Source organism: Borostomias antarcticus (assembly GCF_949987555.1).
Source record: "Borostomias antarcticus genome assembly, chromosome: 6".
NCBI lineage: Eukaryota > Metazoa > Chordata > Actinopteri > Stomiiformes > Stomiidae > Borostomias > Borostomias antarcticus.
In genome coordinates, this window is record NC_140239.1 from 4,093,250 (window position 1) to 4,112,107 (window position 18,858).

At 46.2% G+C, this 18,858-nt stretch overlaps 2 protein-coding genes across 2 annotated transcripts; one reads left to right on the forward strand and one right to left on the reverse strand.

Annotated features, from left to right (window-relative positions):
• Nucleotides 1-10,973: 10,973 nt before the first annotated feature.
• On the reverse strand, nucleotides 10,974-11,225 carry ccdc157 (coiled-coil domain containing 157; the record flags this gene model as incomplete). Its single annotated transcript, XM_084440255.1, has 1 exon — nucleotides 10,974-11,225. The coding sequence occupies one exon, from the start codon at nucleotides 11,223-11,225 to the stop codon at nucleotides 10,974-10,976; it is 252 nt and encodes an 83-aa protein (XP_084296381.1).
• A 157-nt stretch (nucleotides 11,226-11,382) lies between these two features.
• On the forward strand, nucleotides 11,383-18,850 carry sf3a1 (splicing factor 3a, subunit 1). Its single transcript, XM_084440313.1, has 16 exons — nucleotides 11,383-11,428; nucleotides 11,542-11,620; nucleotides 12,008-12,117; nucleotides 12,209-12,416; nucleotides 12,696-12,953; nucleotides 13,791-13,865; nucleotides 14,380-14,530; nucleotides 14,647-14,846; nucleotides 14,972-15,089; nucleotides 15,395-15,702; nucleotides 16,708-16,953; nucleotides 17,055-17,250; nucleotides 17,598-17,752; nucleotides 17,906-18,007; nucleotides 18,121-18,192; nucleotides 18,294-18,850. The coding sequence occupies exons 2-16, from the start codon at nucleotides 11,573-11,575 to the stop codon at nucleotides 18,393-18,395; spliced, it is 2,349 nt and encodes a 782-aa protein (XP_084296439.1). The 5' UTR covers nucleotides 11,383-11,428; nucleotides 11,542-11,572; the 3' UTR covers nucleotides 18,396-18,850.
• The last annotated feature ends 8 nt before the right edge of the window (nucleotides 18,851-18,858 follow it).

Genomic DNA, 18,858 nt, shown 5'->3' on the forward strand with positions numbered 1-18,858 from the left:
GGTATAATTGATGAACAGGGATTTTGGTCGGACTACGCCCGCCATAGTATGCATCTCCTCTTCCTGGGGACGCAGTAATCCCTCAGATTTGCAGCAGTCCCTGCAGCTGCCTCACAGATTGACCTAGATTATACACGAGCACATGGGAGACCATCTCTCAATCACAGTGCTGGATTATACTGACTATTTTAGACCTGCCTTTGTTATTCACTGTCCTCAGTGCTGCCACAGGGATCAGAGACTTCGAGAGGCCTGATGCTTTACTCAATTTGTGTGAACTGATATGGGTTTTGCTGTAGAATATCTGTGTTATGACAGCGCTCTAATAACATTGTCGTGATGTTATCAGCGTATCACAGTTTTAAGAGAATGATATGTATCCAGTCCATTTTGGAATATGAGTTCAATTTGGGAACACTATTTCACGAGTGCGCGTGATGAGTCCCTTACTTCCTGTCACCAACGTGAAGTCCAGTTCTTACCTTAGTGTAGCTCACCTCAGTACCTTAGTACTGCTTTTCAGAAAAGTCCTAACTGCCTCATCTTTAAGATAACATTTATTACATTACTTAATAGAGCACCGTATGTGTGTAGAAATATATTACAGTAACCAACGGCCTTAAAGATGTTTTCATCAAAACTGAATGATTCCCAAAGCTTGTACAAAATCAAAATGATTTTACCCTCCGCACTTCCCTTTTTTATTTTCAGTATTTACTTGCAGGATATCATATCATATTAAACATAATTGGTTGGAACAATACATAAAACCCTTGAAATAATTGAATGTAGGTGGTTCTGGGATGTTAATAGTACCAAATACAGCTCAATCAAATTTTGTACAACTTTGCACACTGTTTAAAACCCTCTCAAAATGTGTTCTATGTGTCTCTGTTTTGGGTGTGTATGTTTTGTCTTTTTCGGCAGGGGCGAGTGACAGATGTTGACACTGTGGTGCTTTTTTTGAGAACATTTTTTCACCTCTATTCAGTCTGAATTTCTCTCTGTCTTTTGTGAGCTATGTTTGTTGTACTTGCACATCTAGGTCTTTTGTTATAAAGTCCCAAAGACCTTTGTGTTATTTAGTGACAAATAAATGTTTTGAAGCAGTTCTCTGTTGTATTTACCTCCACCCCAGCAACGGCGCAGGGAGAAAAGTCATGTTTTCGGTTGCGTGTGTTTGTTTGACTGTTTGAAGGATTACACAAAAACGACTGGACCGATTTTCACAAAACTTGGTGGAAGGGTGTAGCACGGTCCAACTTAGAACCCATTAATCACTGGACGGGTCCACAAGCCACCCAAACACGGCCGTCCATTCACCTCCATTCATTTTTTTTCAACTTTTGAAGCAAAAAATTCTCAGCATGCATTGTCAATAGGGGGAATTGAAACGGCCATATCTCGACATGGGAAGATCACAGAGACAACTGGATTGGACTGGTATAAAGCTCTTGACCTAACGAATGCATCAAAATAGCATCGCTTTTGAACTAAACAACATAGAGACACAAATGAACACATTTTTGCACCAGCACACAGCCCCCACACATCTCAGAGCATGTTACGGGAGGTAGAGGCTAACGGTAACACTTCACACCTTAACTTGAAATTGAAATAAGCTTCATAAAGGACCCAGAGAGCTTCTGGCCAGCAGCTGGTGTTATGGGAGCCATGTCCATGGCACGTACGCAAGTCGTGAGGTCGTCCTACCAAAACATTTGTGGACATAATTAAGATGGATGTGGAAGTGGAGACCACCGGTGAGATGTCCAGGTGTATGGAGGACTGGGATGACTGGAGACGAAGATGGGAGGCCTGTCTGTAGACGACCCCATGATGATAAATAAAGCTACTTTTTTATTTGCATGCTCAGCAAATTTATTTTCAACTCCAAAAAATGACTTTGGGACAAGCTGGAAAAGTGGGCCGGCTGTTGTGCCGCCAAGGAGTGGTTTTGGTGTAAAACTAATGCTTGAAATTGTTTCAGAATCATGAAAAAGCCCTCATAAGTTTGACCCGTCACAAGCTACTTAAGGCAGAACTAAACATTTTCTGTTTTTCCCAGGTAAGGTTCCGGGTACCATAACTTTCCACAGCTGTCACAGGTTGCCCTACGTAATTTACATTTAAACTTTTTGAAATATGTTAGTAGACACCTTTACAAATACATTGGTGAAGAAGTTTCTTGGTAGGAATTTGATCCCAATATATTGCAATATTCCCTGACTATAAGTGACGTACAGTAATTGCATTTAACAATGTAGGTAGTCAGGTGTACTACTCACCAGGGGCCATGGAGCGACGGTGTAACCTATCGCCTCAAGCCAGCAGAGCAAAGTGGTCGGGCGGGGGTGTGACCATGGCCTGAAGGTAGGGAGGAGCTGCTCCTTTCACTGCACTGTAGGCAGGTGAGCTTCCATAGGGAGTCAGTGGAGAGAACGGAGTCGGGAAGTTGTATGGGAGAACTTGGGGATGTTCAACACAAGCAGAGCTGCATCTTTCTGGACAAGCTCACCTCTTCAAGAAGGATCCTCCCTCTTAAGCACCTATTGAATTTTTAGTTAGCTAGTCTTCACTTTGCCTTCAGCACTAGATTATGCTCGTAGTCACTTGTTTTAGAAAGGAGATGCACTTGTGAGTTCTGGCAAATAGTAGTACTTAGTAGTTATTGTAAGTTGCTTTGGTTAAAAGCATCAGCTAAATGACTGTAATGTAATGTAATATAAGCTCCAGAGGAAAGATGGCTGCCGTGACGCCAGCAAAGAGGAAGTGCGCAATGGAGGAATTCTCCAAATGTTGTAGAGCAGGAATCTGTAAGTGCTTGTAACCGATCATCAGCTTATCGTAACCAATTATTTAGCCGTCCAGGCTGTACCCCAGTTCGCCGAAAAATCACTCGCGGAGACACTTTCCTCATTAGGCTACATCCAGTCAACACTTTTATGGACTCTAAATGTAGAATGTCATTTTGGACTTCTTCTTCTTTCGTATATCATCAGATGGCCAACTCAATGTCGTGCAGCCACACCCTCGTCTCCGGTCCTAAGTCGAAGAGGCCATGCTTCTGAAGGTGGCCTGTATAGGGGGCAGCCGGTGATCAATCAATCAAGTTGGATTTATATAGCGCCCTTCATGATACCCAGCGTGCTTTACAGAGTCCAGTATTCATTCAGACATGGTATGACTTTCATTCAGACAGGTAAGCTACATCTGTAGCCACAGCTGCCCTGGGGCAGACTGACAGAAGCATGGCTGCCAATCAGCGCCTACGGCCCCTCACATTCATACGTTGCATGTCTTTATGATGGTGGGGGAAGCCGGAGTACCCGGAGGGAACCCACGCAGGCACGGGGAGAACATGCAAACTCCACACAGAAAGGACCTGGAACGACCGGGATTCGAACCCAGGACCTTCTTGCTGTGAGGCGACAGTGCTAACCACTGAGCCACCGTGCTGCCCTGTGATTATATGCTCGGCAGTCTGATCAGGCTTGCCACACTCGCATGCCGCACTGTCTGACAGGCCCCACTTCTTCAGAGATGACTTGAAGCGGCCGACCCCAGGGCGTAGACGATTCAGCGAGGTCCATAGATGGCGTGGTAGGTCTTGTCCTTTTACACCGCCTCCCGGGTCCGGGATGTAACGGTGGATGCGGGAGGGCCCAACCGTCTCCCACGTCTGCTTCCAGGATGCTGCCTGCCAGGCATCCCGTCGGACACTGGTCGGGTGGGTTTCAGACAACCAGTTACTATCCGGAGGGCGCTGTTGATGACAGTATCTACCCTAGTCACGTGTGGACTTCTGCTCCAGGCAGGGGCGCAGTATTCGGCTACGGGTAGGACCAGGGCTTGCGTGGATATGCGTAGGGTCTTGGGGGAAGCTCCCCAAGTCAAACCCGCCAAGCGGCGGATAAGCGAGACCCTTGCTGTTACTTTGGCCTTCACGTCATCCAGGTGTTGCTTGTAGGACAGTGTCCGGTCCAAGCGTACACTGAGGTACTTGGGGGCTTGGTGGAACTCCAGACGGTTGTTGTGCAACACGCACGTCCAGGTCCCTTCTTGCTTCCCGGTTGTTGAGGTGGTATGCTGCAGACACTGTCTTGCCCACGCTGAGCTGAAGGTGCCACTTCGCGAGGTAGTCTGGTCTCGGTTGAGACCATCTTCCATGGGCTTCCATGTTGGCTGTCGATGGACTATATGGAGCAACTGGGTTTGACATAGCTGGGCTCAGCAGAACGGGTGCTCTTTGCCTCTGCTCTCTGAGCTACCTAGCTAGCTGGATATGACAGAACCAACAGCAGTAATCTAGCTAGCTACGAGCATAACTAGCTAATTCAAAGCAGTTGATCTTCGCCATGATGTCTATCTGTGGGTTCACTTTCAAACAAACACTTCTGAAGATAGAAACCAGATAAAAAGCCTCTCGATGTCTTTTTGGATCTGATGATCACCTGTTTTGATCTTAATCAATTCTGCTTCAGTCCTTTGGGTTCAGGAATGTCTCATGACATTTTCAGGTATGAGGAAGTGTTAGGTGTGACGAACTTCAGTTGGTTCTCTACATTTTTTTTGACTTGTTAAGTTTGTTTTATTAGTAGGATAAACCCCCTTGAGTTGTCCCAACTCGTTTTCGAGGGGGTCCTACACATAACATAAGACAATAATAACATGAAATACAATTAACAATACAACAAACAAACAAGGACAAAACAAAACAACAAAGACATAACAACGTGAAATTGTTCAAGAATATGTTGCAACCTAAATATAGCCAAAAGGCAACATTATTATTTATCTAATGGTCATAACTAACCTAACCAACTCCTCCCTCTGCTGCTTGGACCAGTTTGACCAGTTTGTTACATTCCTCAGAGGGCTTCTGTTAGTGTGTTTTGGCTTTAGTTCACATTAATCTTAATTCTAGTGGATTTAACATTGATATTTGTAAGTAAATACATTCAGAGTGATATTCCATAAAGTACATTATTAACATATGGATTGAGTTAAGGTTTGTTAACATTTAGTGCTTGTGTCTATAATTTGGGTACTGGGGTGTGGGGGTGCTGAGAAAATGTATTTTGATCCAGCATTAAGATACAGTACTAGACAGGCAAAGTTATCATACCAAAATATAAACTAGACACATGTAGGAAGACAAAAAAAACAATATTCTTTGGTCACCTAGGTGGTATCAAAATCTGGATTGGCCCCTGGACTAAATAGTTAGTTTGTAAACTACCTGGTCAGCCTTTTCTATTCATTTTTCTTCTTTCAGAATTGCATTTTATGCAAATTAGTTGATTCCATCATCTAGATACTTTTGGGAGAACCAACAGCTACTTCCCTTACAGAGGAGTTGGCAAAACTGGTTTGGGACAGGTCCATGAGCTGTTTCTTGGTTTGTTTGCTTGCTTGCTTGTTTGTTTGTTTGTTTGCTTGTTTGTTTGTTTGTTAGCAGGATTACGCAAAAACTACCAGACCAGTTTTCATGAAACAGTGGAGGGGGCCAAACCCCATTAAATTTTGGAGCAGATCCGAATCATGGGTTGAGTCCATGAGCTACCCAAACATGGCCGGCCATTCACCTCCATTCATTTTTTGGACCTGGGAGAGAGAAAATTCCCCCCATTCATTGTCAATAGGGGGAATTGAAACTGCCATATTGCGACATGGGAAGGTCACAGAGACACTGGGTTTGGACTGGTATAAAGCTCTCGACGTACTACGGTGGCCCTGAAGTGTCACAACACATTAAAAAAGTGACAACACATTAAAAGAAGTCACATCACATTAAAAGAAGTCACAACACAAATAAAAAAAAGTCACGACACATTAAAAAGTGACAACACATTTAAAAAAGTGACAACACATTAAAAAAGTCACAACACATTAAAAAGTCACAACACATGATATATAAAGGTACAACACATTTAAAAAAGGCACAACACAAATCAGCCACAACACAACGGAGTTGACCAACAACACAACGGAAGTGACTGACAACACAACGGAACAAAGTCACAACACATTAAAAAAGGAGCACCCCCCAAAAAAAGCATGTGTGTGTGCACAGAGCCACAGAATGCATTTATGGGTGGAGGTCTGTGCTCTCTGACCACCATTTCTAGTTGATTATGGGACCATTTTCAACAGGACCCAATGCATTTTATATCATGCAATATTACTTCTTAATACACACAACTTTTACAATAAATTACTTTGTCAAGCCTAAATCAAGCGTGTAATTCACAAAGCATTAGCTAAGAGGGGTGTGGCGAGCTGAGTTGGGACGATTATATGCTTGAACAGTGACACAGCTGATTCATTAGCTCAATTTAGAGATCAACGCTTATGTCTGAGGAGGTGAGACACCTTCACAGAGCCTATTGAGGTCATAGGTCATTTGGCAGCTGAGGAAAGGGATTTGTGTTCATGAGTGGGCTTTAGGGAATTGATTTGTTAATAAGCAAAAGTCAGCTAGCCCTGAAACCCTCTGCTCCAGTGGTGATGAAGCACATGGAGGAACTAGTGATGAAACACATCGACACCATCGTACCAGACTCACTAGACCCACACCAGTTTGCTTACAGAGCCAACAGGTCTGTGGATGATGATGCTATTGCACTGGCTCTACACTTCACACCTTGTCTATACAATAGATAACAACGGACTCTGCACTACTGTACAGTGGAACATGTGAACCAACACCTGACAACACTCGAACAATTAAACACTATGCACAATATGCACAACTGTATACCTGAAAGTTATTCACAATAATTGCACTGCTTACATCATGGACACAGACATGGTTGTCATGATCGAATGGGATACGTAGATAAGGATGATACTGATAGACTGATAGATGACAGATAGTAAATTGCCAGTTTGGGAACCTTTAAATGTCTTGCTGAGTACACAGGACTGGAATGAGGAACTGATTATCACTGATGTATCTGCACCTGTTACATGGCAAATCAACTTTCTATTTTATTCTATTATGCTGTGACGGAACTTATGAATAACCATCACTCATATCTGTGGATCAATGGGACTTCACAAAATAAAATCCTCGTTATAAAATGAAATCTTATTATTTCTGAAAAGGCCAACAGGCCAAAATGTCAATAAAATAACTGCATATGGAGCCAGAGCATGCGACACTTTTTTTCTTATGATGAGATGAGAAAGGACCTGAAACCAATAAGTATGTATATTTCACAATGAACAAACACAGAATTAATTCTATATACTTATTCCTGGGACGAGACAGGACCAGCACTGGGGGTTGGTTGGTCCACACATCACAACGGCGCCGATCACCTATGTTGCCATGGGAACTCCACTCCCTCGTTGGAGTGCTCTAGTCCACGTCCGCCTTCGTGGCATTGTCTGTGACATTCAAGTCGAGTCTTCAGAAGGCCTCCACATACACACACACACACACACACACACACGCACGCACACACACATCTAAGATAAACAAAGAGCCATAAACAAAGAACACCTGCCACAATGCCTTCTTTGTAGTGTACACCAGTTGATCCTCCCTGTTCGTTGCCTGTAATACTTTACCCAAGCAAACTAAACAGCCATTGTCATTTTGATGAACATCATGCTGGACACCGTGTATTATTAATGAGTTTTAATATTTAATGTGCTTAAATGAATTAACTTTGCCCATGGATTATGGTAATTATAAAATACTGTACTTAACTTAATTTGTCAGCATACTGTCTTCCACACCAGGTTAATTACATTATTGTAGTGATAAGCATAGCATAGTCAGGAGAAGTGTGTATAGTGGTCTTCTCTCTTAATAACCCCATTCCATGCATGATCATTCTGGGTTGTGTGCTCTCTTGGTGCGGTCAGACCGTCCTAAAGCGCCCCCTTGTGTTTCGTTTTTGAAGTGTCGATTCGCGAGGTTTCAGCAAACGATAAAATGACACAAAAATGTAGTCCCAAAATAGTTCCAGGTTAACTATCCAGAGCGGGATTCACTTCCTCCTCCGGGGCGCCCCACCGGCGCGGGTTCGGGAAGCCTGGCGTATGCTGGCGTAGGTCTTGGCGGCGCCGGCGTCTGGGGTGAGATGGAGGGTCTGGTGGTGCAGCAGGGATGTGGAGGAGGACGAGGAGGAGGAGAAGGGTGAGGCGGCTGTGGGTGCGTGATCCCATGGCCCCGCCCCTACAGAAGTGGACCCGTCTTCTGCCCTCTTCCTGTTTAACCCGTGCTTCCTTCCCCCTGGACTAGGGGTCTGCCTGGGGTGAAGAGAATGGGACCAGGGTATAACGTGTAGATCATGTGATATTTATCAAAACTCAAAGACACTCGATGCATGCTCAGGTAAGTTGAAGACATTTTACAATCAATAAGTTTGTATTTTTATTTTGTATATACTTACTGTAGGTTGTGCTGTGCGTATGGCACGAGATCTTGCTGGTTCTCTCTGAGTGTGTCAGGCAGAGAATGGTTCCCTGGATGCACAGGTGAGATCATCTAGGTAGCAAAGAATAGTGTGGTTTACTATATTAATATGTATTTGGATAGATGAAAAGTTATCTAGTATCATTATCGAGGCACTTTTAACGTTTCCACAGAGTGCATTTAGCTATACATTAAACGAGGTCTATGTTGCTATCTGTGCCCACCTTAGAGACCCCGTGTTGGGATCTTTCCCTCAGTTTCACCAGGCTGCTGTTCAGGGTGGCGTTCTCCCGCTCCAGAACCATGACCCGAACACAGTTAGCTTGCAGCTGCCGCTCCATATCCCCCAGAACGTCTCCCGTACCTGCGGGGAAAGAGACAGACGAGTGGTGCGAATGTTTACAGTGTAAACAGAGTTGTCACATCTGACCGCTGTACGAAAAAGTACTGTATTGGTCGTACTCTGGGGCGGTCCTTGGGGAAGGGGGTGGAGCTCTGGGAAGGCCACCAGCAGCCTCTCCCTCTGGGTTAACCCCTGCACCTCCCCCCTCAGTTGGGTCACGCTGTCCGTCAGCTCGCCTACGTGAGTCTTCAGTCTCTTCTTCTCCTCCTGCACCTCAGAGAACAAGGCCTAAGGAAACAGCGCTGTAACGTGAGCTGTGAAGCAGGAAAGATGGCAGCCACAGCCCATAGACTGTTATTGTATTGAGTGTAGCAGTCAGACGGCCTTTTAAGTACTGAAGTATACTTGTTGTTGGACGAGCTGCACTTGCAGCCGTTCCCTCTCTTCCGAGACGTGTTTCAGTCGATCCTGTAGGTCCGTCTGTCTGTCCTCGCTCTCGCCCAGCAGACTCTGCAGCTCCTCACACTCCTGGTCAAGAGCATCCACTCGCTCCAACAGAGACCTCTGCTTGGCCTGCATTGACTGGATACATTCAGAGCATACATGAAAACCCAATGGATCAGTGACTTTAGAGGCTATCTTGAAACTGTTGTTTTAAACCTCTCACTGCGTACATTAGTCCCCAACCTGACGGACGCTGGTTCTTTCTACAGACCTCTTGTTGACGACAGGCGCTTTGGTACTTGGCGGTCTCCTTGTCGAGTGAGAGCTGAGTACTGGACAGTTGAGCTTCCAGCGTCTGCGTCCTCTCGTCCAGTTTACGACAGGTCTCTTCCTTGTCCTGCGAGGACCTCGCCTCCTTCTGCAGCTCGTTTCTCTCACACTCTACCAGAGAAGAACGTGGTTCACTCAAGACTCAAACGCACCTCTCCCAACCCGTGCAACGTTCTCTCGGCTTGTGCAGCATGCTTACCGAGTACATGTAACCTTTCCTGTTGCAAACTGATCTCTGATTTCAGCCTCGAGTTGCTATCCTCCAAGGACACAGTGTCTATAAAGGGGAAATACTTACAGGTAAATGCATAGTGATGAGTTATGATGCTAGTTGTTTTATTAACTACCAATGGTTTTAAATCATTCAGTCTTGACAGTAAAAATAGTTACTGAACCTCTCCTCAGCCGTTCCTTCTCCTCTTGAAGTCTTCTTTCCGTCTCCTCCCAGGAACTCTGTGCCTCCTGAAGTCTTCGCTGCTGCGTTTGTGCGCCGGCTTCATGCTTTACCCTTTCCTGCGTCAGCTCCTCCTGTGCCGTCCCCAGAAGAGCCCTGAACCCTTCGCCTTCCTTTTCAGCTGCCAGAAGGTCGTTCCTGAGGGGCCGCACCGTGGCCCGGACCTCCTGTAGATGTTTCCCCAGCCGGCCCATGTCTCTGCGTTGCTCCGCTGACCACTGGGCCAGGTCCCCCGCCGTCAGACGACCCTGGCCCAGGGTGTCGTCCACCGCCACCAAGAGGCGCGGCAGGGAGGAAGGAAGACCCTCGCTCCGACACAGCTCCACAAGGACATCGGCGGTCTCCCTCAGGCTGGACTGGACCTGAGCACAGGCATCGCAGGGGACGAGGGAGGACTCGACCGTCTGGCAGCTCACGCTACGGGTGTCGGAGGATATAAGAGGTGCATTCTGGGAGATGTTGCTGATGGCTCTGCGGTTTGGACAGGAGGTTGCAGCGTTGACCTTGTCTGTGGTGTGAGTGCTGTCTGTTGTTCTTGAGGATGAGGGTCTTGCGCCGTTTTCCTCATACATTTGTTTGTCACAGTTTGTCGGTTTTGTCACTTTATGACGTTCTATGGTCATGCCCTGATGGGTGGAGAGAGATAATACAAGTTGAGAATGTTTAAGATGTTAACTATCCTATAGCCTACAGGTTTAGTTAAGGCCCACTTAAATGGATTACCTGTTGTTTGCCAAGCTGAATCAAGTTGTTCCAGTAGTGTCTCACAACAAGACCTATTGACACAGATGGACTTGTTTTCTGAGTGCGATCTCTCTTCTCACCATTCCTCATCTGTTCAGCATGAGCATTGAAACTTTGAAGTAGGAGCAGAAGTCTAGAGGACAGAGAATAATCCTTAATGAAATTATGTTTTATGTTTATGTCAAACGAGCTGCTGGCTAGCTAAATATAGTTAATAGTTGTAAACATTACCTATCAATCACCAGCTCCAGCAAAACAATGTGGGAATGCTGATTCAATTCTTCCTCCCCATCAACAAAGTCATATTGGTCAAGTAGTGAGACCAGGTCGAGATTACAAGACAATTTATCTGGGAACTTCCATGAGGGAAAGCGTACAGGTCCTGTTCGGGAGAATACATCAAGAACAGCTCCTTGAAGGTCTACCAGATCTTTCCGGAGACTTTCCACACAGTCTTGACGTCCTAACAGATGGGCCATCTCCACAGGTTTTGGAGTGGCTAAATACCTCTCTCTGCTGTTTGCATATAGCACTTTGCTATCTGGATCTAGCTAGCTGTTGTCACCACATTACCATAGCGACCTGTTGCAAGAACTGCAAGTCCCACAATACTTTGCGAGATATGTTTCCGGAAGTGAAAGACCTCCATTGATCGCCCGCTCAACGACAACGCAGTTCACTCGTAAGTGCCACAATCGTAAAGGTTTTGCAATTTTAAGATATTTACAACCCAAGTATATACATTATTTGTGGAAAGACGCGACCATTTCAGTGTCTTTCAATTGGTTTGGACAGATTACTCGAGCATTAGCAGAGGGTTGCAGCCATGCCGCCGGGGCCTGTTCAGATTGTTCAGCCGGAGCCGAACATCAAGGTGAAACTTAAAACTCCTAATAAAAACTAATAATACTGGAAATGCTATGCTCATTGGCTTATTCCGCATGGATGTGATACGGATGATGTATTTGGTTATCAGATGTGTGCATAATGTATTGTAAATTAAAGCCAAATGCCCAATCCATATACGTGTCTATGGGCAAGCTGCCCCGCCTGTTGGTGATGATGGTGTGTTGAGAAAGTAAGACATACAGGCTCATAAATATAATTCAAATAGTATGGTACAAGAACTTAACATTCATATGCTTTACAGTTCCCAGATGACAGCACATGTAGCCCAAATGGAGTAACACAGCATTAGACCTTCCCTGTCTTTAATGGAGATCTTCATTGAACCCTATACATGTGCTTATTGTTTCAACAGGCAGATGAGCCAACAGAGGAAACACCGGCTACTAAACCTATCGTTGGAATCATTTATCCACCTCCTGAGGTCCGAAACATTGTCGATAAGACCGCCAGCTTCGTAGCCAGGTTGGTTTTTCACTCTTCACACAAACTAGTGTGTTTTCACGAGTGTAGATATTAATGTAATACGATACACACTTGTCTTGACAATTCTCAGGAATGGGCCGGAGTTTGAGGCAAGGATCCGTCAGAATGAGATCAACAACCCCAAGTTCAACTTCCTCAACCCCAACGACCCCTACCATGCCTACTATCGTCACAAGGTCAACGAATTCAAGGAAGGAAAGGGTCAGGAGCCGTCTGCGGCTGTGCCAAAGGTCATGCAGCAGCAGGCTTTGCAGCAGTCACAGCAGCATCCACAAAAGGTTTGTGGCCACGGTAGCCCTTAACTCTTTCGATACGACCACGTCACCGGCAACATTTTAAAAATATCTAACAAATATTTAATAATATGAAAACAATATCTAACAAATCAAAAAAATTCCTTACTCCAACACTTGCTGAAAGCTGAGAAACTGCTTTCAAAATGTTGTTACTGTACTTTCAGGGTTAAAAGGGTTAACTAGCATTCATCTCATGTAATAAGCTTCATACAGGAGTTTGATGACAAAGTAATGTCTTGAAAACATATCCTCATTCAATAGGGGCAGTCTCAGGTGATTCATGAAGCCGTGGTGCCCAAGGAACCGCCCCCCGAGTTCGAGTTCATCGCTGACCCCCCCTCGATCTCCGCGTTCGACCTGGACGTCGTCAAGCTGACCGCCCAGTTCGTCGCTCGCAACGGCCGTCAGTTTCTCACGCAGCTCATGCAGAAGGAGCAGAGGAACTACCAGTTCGACTTCCTGCGCCCCCAACACAGCCTCTTCAACTACTTCACCAAGCTGGTGGAGCAGTACACTAAGGTACACCCAGACCCCACAGTGTAAAGGATTCTGGGAAACGCTGTCTCTTGTATTGCGGAAGAATTATTTCCGCCCAGTTTCTTTTCCTTTGTTTTGACTGAATGGCGTCCTTTGGTCGTGTCCTGATTAGGGTCGCAGATTTCAAGGGATTTCATTAATCGATAACATCAATCATATTTTAATTAATTTCATTGATCGATAATCAACAATAGTTGATTCATTGATAACAACGTCCCGCGCCGGACTGCGCTTTGCTCGCTTCATTTGTGTCTTTCTTCCGCTGTCGTTGAAATTTCCCAGCATCCCAATTAGCCTTCACTACATGGCGGGGAGCCCTCATGTGCAGTCAAACCCTAAATCATGATTACATTTCACGCAACTCCAGTTGATAACGTTCGTTAAAAAAAGTTCTGTTCCATTAACAAGTAATTAATCGAGTAACCAAATCTTACTCTAGTAAATTCTTATCAGCTATTAATCGATAGTCAATTAACTCTTAACATCCCTAGTCCTGATGCTCACCAGTGTTGGTTGTGTCCTGATGCTCACCAGTGTTGGTTGTGTCCTGATGCTCACCAGTGTTGGTTGTGTCCTGATGCTCACCAGTGTTGGTTGTGTCCTGATGCTCACCAGTGTTGGTTGTGTCCTGGTGCTCACCAGTGTTGGTTGTGTCCTGATGCTCACCAGTGTTGGTTGTGTCCTGATGCTCACCAGTGTTGGTTGTGTCCTGGTGCTCACCAGTGTTGGTTGTGTCCTGGTGCTCACCAGTGTTGGTTGTGTCCTGGTGCTCACCAGTGTTGGTTGTGTCCTGATGCAGTGTTGGTTGTTGTTCTGTAGATCCTGATCCCCCCGAAGGGTCTGCTGATCAAGCTGAAGAGAGAATCTGAGAACCCCAGAGAGGTCATGGATCAGGTGAGACCCCCAGAACCGCCTGCGAAGGAAACCCACCCGGCTTAGAGCTGGCGTCAAGACATTCTAACACTTTAATATCATATTAGAGACTACAGGGATAGCTAACACATAATGGCCGACCATGTAGACAACTTCTCTGGAACTATTTGTGCACTCTACTGTTAGTCATGTCTCTCTTATGAAGTATCTAGCCCATGTTTACTGCTCTGTATTTGTTCTTAGCCAATAGACAAACATTTTCCAGGAGCTCGCTCCATCGTCTCGTTGAGAGAGGTCAGGGAAGAATTTTTACAGCTCACTTTTCTGGCCCCCGGGTGAAACTGTTTTTTTGCTTCCCTCTGGAATAATTAGGGGTGGGACCTACAGTATGCCCCCCCCCATTGCTCTCTGTAAAGCGCATTGTGTTGCCTCTGCGTATGAAATGCGCTATACAAAATAAAGTTTGATTTTATTTAAATACGTTTAAATATCTTGTAATCACCACCTATCACTGTGCTGCTGCCCCTCCCACCAGGTGAAGTACCGCGTTGAGTGGGCCAAGTTCCAGGAGCGCGAGAGGAAGAAGGAGGAGGAGGAGCGCGAGAAGGAGCGCGTGGCCTACGCCCAGATCGACTGGCACGACTTCGTGGTGGTGGAGACCGTCGACTTCCAGCCCAACGAGCAAGGTAGGAAACGGAACGGCTCGGCTAGACGAGACGCGTATCATGTGCTATAACCGCTGACGTCACGCGTCACAACCGCTGCTGATTGGCGAGGGTTCCCCCCCCCACCCCCCCTCCAGGCCACTTCCCCCCGCCCACCACCCCCGAGGAGCTGGGCGCCCGTATCCTGATCCAGGAGCGCTACGAGAAGTTCGGCGAGAGCGAGGAGGTGGAGATGGAGGTGGAGAGCGAGGACGACGATGACGACCGCGATGATCGGGGCGCCGGCCACCACCCCTCGCAGCCCGACCAGGACACGCAGCTGCAGGACATGGACGAGGCGAGTGGACCGACGCGGACGTCGTCCGGCGCTGACACCAGTCTGCTTACTTACGGCAGACGAGTGGATGTAACTAAGCGACCGGGTGTTGATCTGATTATCTAAATCTTTGATGCCTCCTCCAGGGTTCTGATGATGATGATGATGGGATGAAGGCCCCGCTGCCCCCAGAGAACCCCATGCCGCCACCACTGCCCCCTACCCCCGACCAGGTTATTATCCGCAAGGACTACGACCCCAAAGGTGAGACACATGCCACCGCCTGAAATACTAGCGATTCACACGCCAGGTAATAGAATGTCGACAAGGGACTACAGATGAAAATCAGCCTGTTGGCTTTATCTGGCATATTTACATTTATGTATGTATTTATTTAAATGTTTAAATGTTATTAATGTTATATTGATATGTGCTGTCCCTATTTTAAATAAATAAACTAAAAAGTAAAAGTCAGTGAAATGCTCTTGACGCTATACAAATAAAGTTTTTCCATTAGATTTGTATTGGACCCCTTTGTATTGACCGTCCTGTTCTTTCCCCTCCCGTAGCGTCCAAGCCTCAGCCGTCATCCGCGGCGCCGGACGAGTACCTGATCTCCCCCATCACGGGCGAGAGGATCCAGGCCAGTAAGATGCAGGAACACATGCGCATCGGTCTGCTGGACCCCCGCTGGCTGGAGCAGAGGGACCGCAGCATCCGGGAGAGGCAGATCGAGGACGAGGTCTACGCCCCCGGCCTGGACATCGAGAGCAGCCTGAAGCAGCTGGCCGAGAGGCGTACCGACATCTTCGGCGTGGAGGAGACGGCCATCGGTAAGAAGATCGGAGAAGAGGAGATCCAGAAGCCCGAGGAGAAGGTGAGTGGAGACTGAGAGAGGGGGGGGTGGAGTTTAGGTCAGATAAACTAGGATGCACCGATTGTAAAATTCTGGTCCGATGCCGATGTTTAAAATAACAATCCGGCCGATGGCCGATGCCGATGTTTATTTTATTTTAATTCCCCCTTTTGTGCCAGGAAAACAAAGAAATGAAGTGTTTGGTTCCAAAACGCCAATTTTTCACAGTTGCATAATAGGTAGGCTCTTTATCTAGGTGTGAACTATTTCTGGCATCATATTTTCAGATTAGGCTATACATTGTTGTGCAAAGCAAAACAACGTATTCACAGTGTAGCTTGAATGGAAACGGCATTTATCTGATTCATCATACCATGAAAGCAAACTACACGTGCGTTTGCGGCATTACGTCACGGATCTTCTCCGAATCTGCAGCTGGGTAGGCTACGTTTTGCAACAAAAAAAAGCTATAATTGTTGTGACATAACATTGGCCACTGCCATCGGTGAATGCCATTTTATTTGCCGATGGGCCGATGGCAGTCAACAAGGCCAACATCGGCCGATGCATCGGTGCATCCCTAATAGATATGCTTGATAGGTAAGATGTTTTCTACCGTTTTAGGGTTGCAAATTTCAAGGAATTTCATTAATCGATAACTGTTAACCTTAACAAACGATAGTTGATTAATTGATAAGAACGTCCTGCTCCAGACTGCGCTTTGCTCACTTTATTTTTTTGTCGTCTTCCGCTGTGTCATTGAAATTTCCCAGCATCCCAATTAGCCATCACTACATGGCAGGGCGCCCTCATGTGCAGTCAGACCCTAAATCATGATTACATTTCGATAACGTTCGTTCCCCCCAAAAAAGTAATGTTCCATTAACAAGCAATTAATCGAGTAACCAAATCTTACTCGAGTAAATTCTTACCGGCAATTAATCAATAATCAATTAACTATTAACATCCCTATACCGTATGTTAGTCCAACGTCTCACCTGTCCCCTCTGTCTCCTCTGTCCCCAGGTGACCTGGGACGGACACTCTGGCAGCATGGCGAGGACTCAGCAGGCGGCCCAGGCCAACATCACCCTGCAGGAGCAGATCGAGGCCATCCACAAGGCCAAGGGACTGGTCCAGGAGGACGACACCAAGGAGAAGATCGGCCCGAGCAAGCCCCACGAGATCTCACAGCCCCCGCTGCTGTCCTCCATCCCCATGCTGCCCAAACCCAACCCCCCCATGACCATGATCTCCAGGCCCCTCCCCTCTGTAAGTCCGAAGCGTCTCAAGAAGGAACTACTCAGTCGCGTCACGATACGGCGCTTCCTGTCCCCTTGTCGTGACTTCCTCTCTCCGTTGTGTACTCATAGATGCCGCCTCCGGTTCGCACCACTCTCCTGTCGGCTGTGCCCGTGATCCCGAGACCCCCCATGGTGCGCCTGGCCCCCGGGCAGGTCCTGACCCCCATGCCCATGCTCCACGCCCCCCGCATCAACGTGGTGCCCATGCCCCCGTCCGGGCCCCACATCATGGCCCCCAGGCCACCCCCTATGGTGGTCCAAACCGGTGAGAGACACTACTCTTCGAGATCCTAAATAAAATATAGTCGTGATTTTTTTTTTAACACTTTCATTATTTTCATTTGTCCTCTGGTTGGTTGGTTGTTAATGACATGCTATGCTATTCTTGCACTTTGCCTTCAGCATTAGATTATGCTCTTAGTCACTTGTTTTAGAAAGAAGATGCACTTGTGAGTCCTGGCCAGTAGTAGCTCATTGGCTTTTCCTACGTTAAATGCAATTATCGTTAGTCGCTTTGGATAAAAGCGTCTGCTAAATGACCGTAATGTAATGACATGATATTATCTGTCCGTTGAGGGAACTCTTCTAACGTTGTCCTCGTTTCCCTCCCAGCGTTTGTGCCCGCTCCTCCGGTGCCCCAGCCGCCCAGCTCCGCCCCGGCGCCGCCGTCCCACCCCCCCCCACCGCACGACGACGAGCCCATGAACAAGAAGATGAAGACCGAGGACAACCTCATGCCGGAGGAGGAGTTTCTGCGCAGAAACAAGGTTTGTTTCCTTGCAGAACGTCAAGCAGTGACTTAGAAGATGTAGTAGAACCAATATGATTCAAGTCATTCAAAGATTCAATTTAAATGTTTTTGTTGTCGAGTATGCTGTTGTTTGTTTACGTAATGTGTTGATGGTATCTTTGTTGTGTAGGGTCCAGTGGCAGTCAAGGTACAGGTTCCCAACATGCAGGACAAGACAGAATGGAAGCTGAGTGGACAAGTGCTCAATTTCACCGTCCCACTCACAGACCAGGTGTGTGTCTCCCCTGACAACTACATCACTCTTGTCCCAGTGCACCTGCTCTGTGAACACGCGTTTAGAAATACCTTTTTATCTAATTACTATCAAATGCCATATCCCTTCAGGTGTCTGTTATTAAAGTCAAAATCCACGAAGCCACTGGAATGCCTGCAGGGAAACAGAAGTTGCAGTATGAGGTAAGCATACTTTTATGTACAGGTAGCTATGTCACATGTATCAAGCCCGATATGATTGGCTATGAGTGTAAACATGGATATTTATTGTGATTCTATTTTAGGGTATTTTCATCAAAGATTCCAACTCCTTGGCTTACTACAATATGAACAACGGTTCAGTCATTCACCTGGCATTGAAGGAGAGAGGAGGACGAAAGAAGTGAGCTGGCGTGTGAATCGCCCAAACCAACGAGGAATAACCCTCTGATCACCCAGCCTGTTTTTGTTGTTGATCCAAGTCATTTAAAGTAATTTAGTAGGGTTTATTGGGTACCTTTCTTGGATAAGATGTCTGTAAACACGGTCTACTTTTTAAATGGCTTGCTCAGTATCTGGTTACACCAAACATAAAAGTTGTACAAGAGTGCTTGCTTTACAAAAACATTAATCAAAGCCTTCTGCGTTTTTTTCATGTAGTCTTGTTTTTCATGTAGTCCTAATTTACAGCCACGGGTTAATTAGTGTAGTGAGTTTGGGTATTGTTAGTATGTGATGCTGTCATGGATGCTGTCATGGATGTTGGGCCCTGCTCTGTATAGTTTTAAAACCCATGGTTGACACAAAACTGATTTCTACTGGATCATCTGTAACCCCATGTTTATCTGTCAAATAAAGGTATTTCATTCA